General features: G+C 57.8%; 1 protein-coding gene across 4 annotated transcripts in view; it reads right to left on the bottom strand.

Annotated features, from left to right (window-relative positions):
- Positions 1 to 6985: 6985 nt before the first annotated feature.
- HORMAD2 (HORMA domain containing 2) overlaps positions 6986 to 10997 on the bottom strand; it is a 34977-nt gene continuing 30965 nt past the window's right edge. For all 4 annotated transcript variants that reach the window (XM_068161853.1, XM_068161852.1, XM_068161851.1 and 1 more), the window contains exon 13: positions 6986 to 7298. In XM_068161853.1, the coding sequence (XP_068017954.1) occupies positions 7194 to 7298 (105 nt within the window). In that variant the 3' untranslated portion in view covers positions 6986 to 7193. The remainder of the gene's footprint in view (positions 7299 to 10997) is intronic.

Raw genomic sequence — 10997 nt, 5'->3', positions numbered from 1 at the left:
TGATTGATGCTGTGAATGTCTCCACCAGGGCACACAGGCAGAGCAGCCTCCCACATCTCAGTGCTGTGCCTCACTCCCCCTCAGGGATGGGCAGCTTCTATTGGCTTGGGTAGGATGAACTTTGGAGACAAAGAGTGGAAGGACAAAAGGCAACTGTCCCCAGGGGCTCCTGAGCGTCCCCCACCCGCGGCTGCGGCCCTGCCACCTGCTCAGGCTGACATTCAGGGCTCTGAGGCTGGCAAAGGCTTGGGGAGATCCTAGCCAACTCCAAATGCCACTCTGTTTTGTAGAGACACCATTTCCCTGTGTTTTAGACAGTCTTAGCCTCTGTTTCTGAAGAGAAGAAGAAAAAAAAAGGTCTGTGTGTGATTCAAGGTCAATTTACAGCACAAAGGAATTGGGTTTCCTGTTATCAAGCCCAGGCTTTCATCAGAATAAACATCCCCTTGCTGCACGTCCTGTGAAGCATCAGCTGAGCCCAGCATGGCCTGCCTGGAGGAGAGGCTGCTACCTTAGAGCTACCTAACACAGCTCCCTTCTCCCACTGCTGAGGGCTTTCTGAGTGTCCTCCTGGGCAGGTCCTGGGTGCCTGCTCCTACACACAGCACAGGCTGAAAGGGTTCCTCAGGGGTATGGTTGTTACAGAGTCACAGACTGATGGAATGGGTTGGGTGGGAAGGGACCTCGAAGATTATTTAGTTCCAGCCCCCTGCCATGGGCAGGGACACCTCCCACCAGCCCAGGCTGCTCAGGGCCTCATCCAGCCTGGCCCTGAACACCTGCAGGCAGGGGGCAGCCACAGCCTCCCTGGGCAGCCTGTGCCAGAGTCTCACCAGCTTCACTGGAAAGAATTTCTTCCTCATCTCCAGTCTCAACCTGCCCTCCTCAAGCTTCAGTCCATTGCCCCTTGTGCTGTCACTCCCAGCCCTTGCCAAGGTCTTCCCCAGCTCTCCTGGAGCCCTTCAGCCACTGGGAGGCTGCTCTGAGGTCTCCCTGGAGCCTTCTCTTCTCCAGGCTGAGCAGCCCCAGCTCTCCCAGCCTGTCCCCACAGGGGAGGTTCTGCAGCACTCTGATCATCTTTGTGGCCTCCTCTGGAGCCTCTCCAGCAGCTCCAGGTCCTTCTTGTGCTGGGGGCCCCAGAGCTGGAGGCAGTGCTGCAGGTGGGGTCTGAGCAGAGCAGAGGGCAGAATCCCCTCCCTGTGCTGCTGCTCTCCCTGCTCTGGCTGCAGCTCAGCACTCAGCTGGCTCTGGGCTGCCAGTGACCACTGCTGGCCCCTGGGGAGTTTGTCACCACCTGACAGCCCCAAGTCTTCCTCCTCCAGGCTGCTCTTGAGCCACTCCTCACCCAGCCTGGATCTGTGCTTGGGATTGCCCTGAGGTAGGCACAGGACCTCGCACTTGGCTTTGTTGAACTTCATGAGGTTTCATAACAAGGATCTCCTCTTTTGTTACGGTGTTAAAGGTGGAGTTAAAGCATTAGGGGAGCAAACACCAAGAGCTTGCAGAGGAGACCATTTTCCTTTCCAGAACAAACCATGCCAAGTCAAGGGGGACAGTTGTATTGTTTCTGTTACCCCTGGGCCACACCAGGGCTGTGCTGAACCCATGGCTGTTTTGCAGCCAGAATGTCTTCATTCCCATTTGTTCAGCATATACATTACCTGGAGGTGTTGGCTGACAGCTGGCTGAACATGAGCCAGCAGTGTGCTCAAGCAGCCAAGAAGGCCTCCAGCATCCTGGCCTGGATCAGGAACAAAGTGGCCAGAAGCAGTGGTGAAGTGATGATGTCCCTGTACTGTGTCCTGGGGAGGCCACCCCTCAAATCCTGGGGTCAGTTTTGGGGCCCTCACTCCAAGAAGGACATTGAGGAGCTGGAGCAGGTCCAGAGGAGGGCAACAGAGCTGGGGAAGGGTCTGGAGAGCAGGGCTGGGGAGGAGCAGCTGAGGGAGCTGGGGGTGCTCAGCACAGAGGAGGATGAGGAGAGACCTTCTGGATCTGCACAACTTCCTGCAGTGAGGTTGGAGCCAGGTGGGGGTTGGGCTCTTCTCCCTAGTCTCAGGTGACAGAAGGAGAGGAAATGGCCTGGAATTGTGCCAGGGGAGGGGTAGGTTGGAGAAGAGGAAGAATTCCTTTTCTGCAAGAGAGGTCAGGGGCTGGCACAGGCTGCCCAGGGAGGTGGTGGAGTCCCCACGGCTGGAAGTGCTCAGGAAAGGCAGGGGACACGGCACTGGGGACACGGCACTGGGGCCATGGCACCTGGGGCCATGGTGTTGTTGGGTTGCTGGTTGGACTGGATGACCTTGGGGCCTTCTCCAACCCCAACAGCTCTGTGCTCCTGTGACCACCTCCAGAGCAAGGCACTTGGAGGCCATCCCCAGGCAGCCATCGCTGCTGCCCCGGAACAGAGCCATGGACGCCGCGGGGAGTGCCAGCCCGGCACGTCTGGCACAGGGCTGCCCAGGGTGGTGTTCCCTATGGAAAACTCCTGTGAGGCTTTGGAGTCTCAGCCTCTGCCTCAGGGAAAGCCAGACGTGCCAACCTGGCTGGAATGAGCCTTGGGAAGGGCTGTGGCAGCCTGTGCCAGCTCAGATGCAAATCCCTCTCACTTCCCTCTGATGACGACAAAGGTGCTGAGGAATTTTTTACTCAGCCATTAACAAAACAAAGGACTTTGGCCAGTGCCACACGTGGGTGGGATGTCAGGAGGAGGGTGACAGGATGCTTTTGGCATGAGGACCTTGGCCCCCAAGGGTGGCAAATGCAGGCACTCCGCTGCTGAGGCCACAAGCACATTCTTTACCTGCTGACTCAAGAGGAAGAGTGCAGAAATGGCAAAAATTCCAGCTCCAGGCCAGGCCCCAAGAGGCCACCACAGAACAGCTCTGCAGGTACAGCTTCATAACCAGAACTCTGCTTGTGAATGTCCTGCATCCAAAGCAGTGTGGGCAGCAAGCTAAGGAGGGGGATCCTGCCCCTCTGCCCTGCTGAGACCTCACCTGCAGGGCTGTGTCCAGCTCTGGGGCCCCCAACACAGGAGAGACCTGGACCTGATGGAGAGGGTCCAGAGGAGGCCACAGAGATGGTCAGAGGGACCAAAAACTTCTGCTGTGGGGACAGGCTGGGAGAGCTGGGGCTGTGCAGCCTGGAGAAGAGAAAGCTCCAGGGAGACCTCAGAGCTGCATTTCAGTATCTGAAGAGGAGCTGCAGGAAGGTTAGGGAGGGACTGTTCAGAAGGGCCTGAGGGGATAGGGCAAGGGGCAATGGTTTGGGACTGGAGCAGGGCAGGCTCAGGTTGGACAGCAGGAGGAAGTTGTGCACAGGGAGGCTGGGGAGACACTGGGACAGGCTGCCCAGGGCTGGGCTTGAGGCTCCATGCCTGGAGACATCCAAGCTCAGCCTGGCTGTGTCCCTGTGCAGCCTGCTCTGGCTGGAGCTGTCCCTGCTGCCTGCAGGGGGTTGGACAAGATGCCCTTGGAGGCTCCCTTCCAACCTGGTGCAATCTGTGAAGCTGTGACTCTGTCCTGGCTGATTTCTAACCATTTCTGTCAGGATGTGTCCAAGGTGTTTCCCTGCTATCGCCTCAGAAATCCTGAGCCAGCAGCTCAGGCGCTGTCCCCAGCGGCAGGGCACGGTGGAAATCCCTCACGATTCCTCTGCTTTCGGGTGAAAAAACGCCTGCTGCCGCCTGTCCACAGCACCAGGGGCTGGCTTTCCTGCTGAGGGCAGTGTGTGTAAGGATGTGGTTGAGACAAAGCACTTTCCGTTTGACTTTCAGCTCGAAGCAGGCTAACCGCTGTCCCGGAACTGGCCAGCCCTTTGCAGCAGCGCTGCCGGCACCTGCGGCCGGCCCGGCCTGAGGCTCCCCCCCAGCTCCCAAGGAGCTCCAGGTGGGGATCCACGGGAAACAGTTAACCAAAGATTCTTAGAATGGGTTGGGCTGGGAGGGACCTTCAAGAGCATCCAGTTCCAAACACCTTGCCATGGGCAGGGACACCTCCCACCAGCCCAGGCTGCTCAGGGCCTCATCCAGCCTGGCCCTGAACACCTGCAGGCAGGAGGCAGCCACAGCCTCCCTGGGCAGCCTGTGCCAGAGTCTCACCACCCTCCATGGAAAGAATTTCTTCCCAATCTCCAGTCTCAATCTGCTCTCCTCAAGCTTCCATCCATTGCCCCTTGTTCTGTCACTCCCAGCCCTTGTCAAAAGTCCCTCCCCAGCTCTTCTGTAGCCCCCTTCAGGTCCTGGAAGGCTGCTCTAAGGTCTCCCTGGAGCCTCCTCTTCTCCAGGCTGTCACCAGAGGGAAGGCTCTGCAGCCCTCTGATCATCTCCATGACTTCCTCTGGAGCCTCTCCAGCAGCTCCAGGTCCTTCTTGTGCTGGGGGCCCCAGGGCTGGAGGCCCCAGGGCTGGAGGCCCCAGGGCTGGAGGCAGTGCTGCAGGTGGGCTGTGAGCAGAGCAGAGGGGCAGAATCCCCTCCCTGTGCTGCTGCTCTCCCTGCTCTGGCTGCAGCTCAGCACTCAGCTGGCTGTGGGCTGCCAGGGTCCAGTGCTGGCCCCTGGGGAGTTTGTCACCACCTGACAGCCCCAAGGCCTTCTCCTGCAGGCTGCTCTCAGCCACTCCTCACCCAGCCTGGATCTGTGCTGGGGATTGCCTCGGGGCAGGCACAGGACCTCGCACTTGGCCTCGTTGAACTCCTCAAGTTGCCCTTCTCCTCTCCTGTTCTGCCAAGCCTCCACTTTCCCCTCACAGAAGGCTCCCAAGATTCTGGGATTCTCAAGCAGCCTCTAACCTTAATTACTGCAGGGATGGTTGGGAGATCAAAGGGAGGATGTCTGAGCCTCTTTGTGTTACTCAGAGCTACATCAGCACCAGGAGCTGAGATTCACTTTTCTGGGGGTTAGGAGGTAACAGTCCCCTTTCAGTGCAGGCACATAATTACTGTAAGCAGGCAGGGGACTTGCCAAGTGGTGCATGGGGTGGGGGTGGGGTGGAGGGGGAGGAGAATCTTTGAAGCCAATTGCTCAGACGTAATTCAGTTCACTAATTGGCAAGGGACCGTTACTAACGAATTGCTTCTGTTTTATGTCAGGAGTGAATCAGGTTGCTGATGTGTAACATGCATGAAGGCACTTAATGAGTGTTAAACTGGAAATGGGACTGACAAATAAATGAAAGAGAAAAAAGCCTCAGCAGAAAAAAACCCAAAAGAGGGGAAAAGAAAACCACCCAAAGGCCCAAGGGCTGCTTCACCTCGAGCTGGCCCAGCAGAGCTGCTAAGAGATGAAAAGGAGCTGGGTACGGTGGCTTCCCCGATTCCAATCTGCAGTGGAAAGCCTTCTTCTCAGAATCTGAAGGCAACCACAAGCTTGTGGGAAGGGCAAATCAAGAGGCTTACTGTGGCACTCCACCACCAGCCCCTTTGCTTTGAAGCAGGGCTGAAATGAGAAGGACTCCAAGGCCTTACCGGAACGCAGCTGAGGAGAAGCCGACCTGAAGTGAGCTGCTGAGGCTCTGGCCGTGGCTACAGGGCCTGCAGGCAGCTGAGCTGTGCCCTGGCTTGGGGGGGGCTGTGTGTGTGCTGTCACTGCACAGTGACACCAAGGTTCCCTCCCTGCACTCTCACTCAGGGAACACTTTGCACCTTCCAGTGCAAGCTGGCCTGACCCTAGGCCTTGTGTAGGCAAAGTTCTGCTCTGCTGAGGCCTCACCTGCAGTGCTGTCTCCAGCTACAGAATAGAATTAACCAGCTTGGAAAAGACCTTCAAGATCATCCAGTGCAACCTCTCACCCAGCACCATCTGATCAACTCAACCATGGCACCAAGGGCCTCAGCCAGGCTGTTCCTAAACACCTCCAGGGATGGGGACTCCACCACCTCCCTGGGCAGCACATCCCCAGGGCCAGTCTCTCTTGCTGGGAAGAAATTCTTCCTCACCTCCAGCCTAAACCTCCCCTGGCACAGCTTGAGACTGTGTCCTCTTGTTCTGGTGCTGGGTGCCTGGGAGAAGAGACCAACCCCCACCTGGCTACAACCTCCCTTCAGGGAGTTGGAGAGAGCAATGAGGTCTCCCCTGAGCCTCCTCTTCTGCAGGCTAAGCAACCCCAGCTCCCTCAGCCTCTCCTCCCAGGGCTGTGCTCCAGACCCCTCCCCAGCTTTGTTGCACACAAGATGCAACAACCTGCAGCAGCAGCAGCAGCAGTGTGTAGATTTCTTTATCTCTGTGTTCAATGCAGATAAAAACACTGCTCTGAAAAGAGAGGGAAGAGAAATGTGCCCTGCCAAGAGCAGAGAGGCTGAAGCTAAGCACAGCCTGCTGAATCCCAAGACTTGCTGCCTGCTCTGCTCAGCCCCCACCTCCAACACTGCCTCCAGTTCTGCTGTCCACATGGGAAGAAGGACACAGAGCTGCTGGAGTGAGTCCAGAGGAAGCCACAAGGATGGTCCAAGGGCTGCAGCACCTCTGCTGTGAGGACAGGCTGAGGGAGCTGGGGGTGGTCAGCCTGGAGAAGAGGAGATTCCAGGGGGACCTTAGAGCTGCCTTCCAATAGCTGCAGGCAGCTGCAGAGGGACTGCTCCTAAGGGTGTCCAGAGCCAGGCCAAGGGGGAAGGGTTTGAAGCTGAGGCAGAGCAGGGTCAGACTGGAGCTGAGGAAGAAGTTCTTCAGTCTGAGGGTGGTGGCACTCTGGACTGGGTTGCCCAGAGAGGTTGTGGCTGCCTCCTGCCTGGAGGTGTTCAAGGCCAGGCTGGATGAGGCCTTGAGCAGCCAAGTCTGGCTGAGAGGTGTAGGGCAGGGGGCCAGCAGTAGATATCTCTGAGGTCCTTTCCAACCCAAGCCATGCAATCTTATTTCAGAGTGTATCCTGAAAGTGCCATAAAATATTGCAGGTGTATCAGCAGAGGACACTGCAGCCACAGAGGAGGGAATTCAGCTGCTGGCAGGGGAGGGGCTAGAGGGAGAGGACCAGAGAAAGCAGCACACAGAGACCATTCATGTGGAATCACAACTCAACTTTAGAACATCAAACAAGTGCTGTGGGCTGACATCATCATGACCATGGTGGTGCTTGTGGCCTCTTCCCAGTGCCCAGTGAACATGCAGGAGCACGTGTGGTGTGTGGAAGAGGAAAGGTCTTGCCTGGTCAGATGACAGTGCAAACTCACACCTCCCAAGAGGTATTGTGTGTCAGAATGAACATCACTTCCTGCCTTCCAGAAATGGCTTCTCTGGTTCACTGACCTTCCTTTTCTTCCTGGGTCCTGTTACCTCTTCCTGGCTAAAGCCAAGGTCCAGGCAGCTCATCTGTAAGAAGCATCAGAAGGAGAGATCATGGCCATGGTGCAGGCTCCTGTGGGATGGGCCAAGAAATCAAACTCCCAGAGCTGCACTAAGCATGCTTGGATCCTCTCAGGTCCTGTCTCCAACTCTGGAGCCCCCAGCACAAGAAGGACATGGAACTGTTTAGATCAGAGGAGGCTGCAGCATCTCTTCTGTGAAAACAGGCTGGGAGAGCTGGGGCTGTTCAGCCAGGAGAAGAGAAGGCTCCAGGGAGAGCTCAGAGCAGCCTGACAGTGTTTGAAGTGGGCTACAGGAGAGCTGGAGAGGGACTTTGGACAAAGGCATGGAGTGACAGCACAGGGGGCAATGGCTTCAAACTGGAAGAAGCTGGATTTGGAACTCAGGAAGAAATTCCTCTCCACAAGGCACTGGAACAGGTTGTTCAGAGGAGTTGTGGAGGTGGATGGGGCCTAGAGCAAGCTGGTCTGGTAGAGCTGCTCATGGCAGGGAGGATTGCTCTAGATGATCTTTAACATCCCTTCAACCCAACCCATTCCATGATTGAGTGTGATGCTGTTCTCCAGGAGAACACTTAGGCAAGGAATCAAAATGGGCATACTGGATGGGACTGGGACTGCAACATTTGTGAGAGCAACAGGTTCAGCTTGAGGGACAGGAAAGGGCTCTGGTGGCACAGGAACAGGACAGGAACAGAACCAACTGCCCACTGCTTTGATCCAAGAGGCAAACCTCACAGTCACAGATTGCATCAGGTTGGGAGGGAGCCTCCAAGGGCATCCTGTCCACCCCTCTGCAGGCAGCAGGGACAGCTCCAGCCGCAGCAGGCTGCACAGGGACACAGCCAGGCTGAGCTTGGATGTCTCCAGGCATGGAGCCTCAAGCCCAGCCCTGGGCAGCCTGTCCCAGTGTCTCCCCAGCCTCCCTATGCAGAGCTTCCTCCTGCTGTCCAACCTGAGCCTGCCCTGCTCCAGTTCCAAACCATTGCCCCTTGTCCCACCCCCACAGCCCCTTCTGAGCAGTCCCTCCCCAGCCTGCCTCTAAGTCCTCTTCAGATATTGAAATGCAGCTTTAAGGTCTCCCTGGAGCCTTCTCTTCTCCAGGCTGCACAGCCCCAGCTCTCCCAGCCATAGCAGAGATTCTTGGTCCCTCTGACCATCTCTGTGGCCTCCTCTGGACCCTTTCCAGCAGGTCCAGGTCTCTCCTGTGCTGGGGGTCCCAGAGCTGGACACAGCCCTGCAGGTGAGGTCTCAGCAGAGCAGCTCAATTTGCTCTATAAAGACCCAAAGCTAGCTCAAAACTATTCAGGGGCCTCCAAACCAGCAGCCTAAAATAGAAATGGGTCAGTGGTGCAGGAAGCTCAGGCAGCCTGCAGGGAGCTGGACAGCCAGAGGAACAGCTGAGTGCTGGCTGTGCCAAGTGACAGAGTCACTTCTTGTTATCACTTCACGTGTTTGCATTTTGACAGCCATCATCTGGAGCTGGGGAGAGCAATGTGGTCTGCTGCCCACCCAGAAGGGACAAAGCACACTGTCTGGCAGGGCATCCTCTCCTGTTCCCACTGGAGCTGAGCTGAGGGGACACACCACAGCACCCTGCTTCAGCCTGGCCTCCAGAGGCCAGCTCCCTTTCATGAGCTCATAGACTCACAGAATGGCTTGGGCTGGAAGGGACATTCAAGATCCTCTAGCTCCAACCCCCCTGCCATGGGCAGGGACACCTCCCACCAGCCCAGGGTGCTCAAGGCCTCATCCAGCCTGGTCCTGAACACCTCCAGGGAGAGGGCAGCCACAGCCTCCCTGGGCAACCTGTGCCAGAGTCTCACCACCCCCACTGGAAAGAATTTCTTCCTGATCTCCAGTCTCAATCTGCCCTCCTCAAGCTTCAATCCTTTGCCCCTTGTCCTGTCACATCAGACTTGATGTGGCCCTGGGCAGCCTGCTGCAGTTGGAGGTGTCCCTGCTCACTGCAGTGGGGTTGGACAAGATGACCTTTGAGTGTCCCTTCCAAACCAATGCAATCTGTGAATCACTCCAATCCCCTCTCAAAAGTCCCTCCCCTGCTCTCCTGTAGCCCTCCTCAGGGACTGGGAGGCTGCTCTGAGGTCTCCCCAGAGCCTTCTCTTCTGCAGGCTGAACAGCCCCAGCTCTCCCAGCCTGTCCCCATAGGGGAGGTTCTCCATGCCTCTGATCATCTTGGGGGCCTCCTCTGGAGCCTCTGCAGCAGTTCCATGGCCCTCTTGTGCTGGGGGCAGTGCTGCAGGTGAGGGTCTCACAAGAGCATTTGGATGCCAGGGAGGTGAGTGAGGAGGGCAAGGAGTGCTGCTCAGATTCCTGCTCCAAAGCAGAAACATCTTGCTCCAGCTCCACCACCACAGAGGAGGAGTGGCAGAGCCCAAGCAGGAGTTAATGAAGAGCTGTTCCAGAAGGCATCCTGGAGACAGGCACAAGGTCTCCAGACTGCAAGCTGTGGTCAGTGTAGAATTCCTCACTCACGTCATCAGGGCTTGCTCTCCATCTGACCTTGGGCTGAGGCTGCCTAATCTCTGCCCGGCAGAGCCCTTCCCCAGCTGGGCAGCAGCCCTGGCCGGGGAGCCGCCGGCAGCCGCCGCACCGCACCGCGCCCCTCGCCCCTCGCCCCTTGCCCCTCGCCCCTCGCCCCTCGCCCCTCGCCCCTCGCCCCTCGCCCGGCTCTGCCTCCTTCCCTGCCCCGCTCCCTGCGCAGCCCCGCATCGCTGCGGGCACGGACAGCGCTGCCTGCCCTCACCCCCAGCTGCTCCGGCTGGCACCTGCGGCTCTTGTTTACTTTCCCTCCCTGGCATCCTTCTACCTGTTTGCTTCCCTTTCTCTCTCTCTTTTTTCCCCCTCAAGTAGAAGGGCCCAGAGAGGGAAAGCTGCCTCCCAAAGCTCTCTGTGTGCTAACACAGCTGCAGGATCTGCAGCCTGCCCTGCTGCCCCCCGATGGAGCCCAGCCACAGCCACCACTCTGCTGCCCCCCCGATGGAGCCCAGCCACAGACACCACTCTGCTGCCCCCCCGATGGAGCCCAGCCACAGCCACCACTCTGCTGGCCCCAGGCACCTGAAGGAGGCAGCTCTCCTGCACCAGGAGCACATCAGACAACTTGCTGCCTTGATTTCCTCTCCTGAGGAACAGCACAGTCAGCCCCTCGGTCACCTTTGGAGCCCTTTCTTACTCCTCCTACCCCTGAGACAAGTAGCCAGATGAGCAGCTGCTCCAAGAGAGTCCCCTGCAGCTCTTCTGCTGTTTCCCTTCCCTGCACAGAATCCCTGAACCCACCGTGGGGAGGCTTGGAAGAGACCTCTAGGGACCACCCAGTCCAAGCCCTGCTAAAGCAGGGCACCCACAGCAGCACAGCAGCCAGGTGGGGCTGGAATCTCTGCAGAGAGGGAGACTCCACAGCCTCTCTGGGCAGCCTGCTCCAGGCCTCCAGCACCCTCACACCAAACAAGCTTCTCCTCATGTTGAGGTGGAACTTCCTGGGCCCCAGTTTGTCCCTGGGCACCACTGACAAGAGCCTGCCCCCAGCCTCTCTCCCCCCACCCTTTCTCTCTTGCTGAGCACTGCTCAGCTCCCCTCTCAGGCTGCTCCTCTCCAGGCTCAACAGCCCCAGGGCTCTCAGCCTTTCCTCCTCACAGAGCTGCTCCAGGCCCCTCAGCCTCTTCAAGGCTCTCTCCAGCAGATC

This window comes from Melanerpes formicivorus, unplaced genomic scaffold (genome assembly GCF_026170545.1).
Source record: "Melanerpes formicivorus ecotype bairdi unplaced genomic scaffold, bMelFor1.0.p_v2 SCAF_60, whole genome shotgun sequence".
Classification (NCBI taxonomy): domain Eukaryota; kingdom Metazoa; phylum Chordata; class Aves; order Piciformes; family Picidae; genus Melanerpes; species Melanerpes formicivorus.
This window is presented reverse-complemented; position numbering and strand designations above follow the sequence as displayed.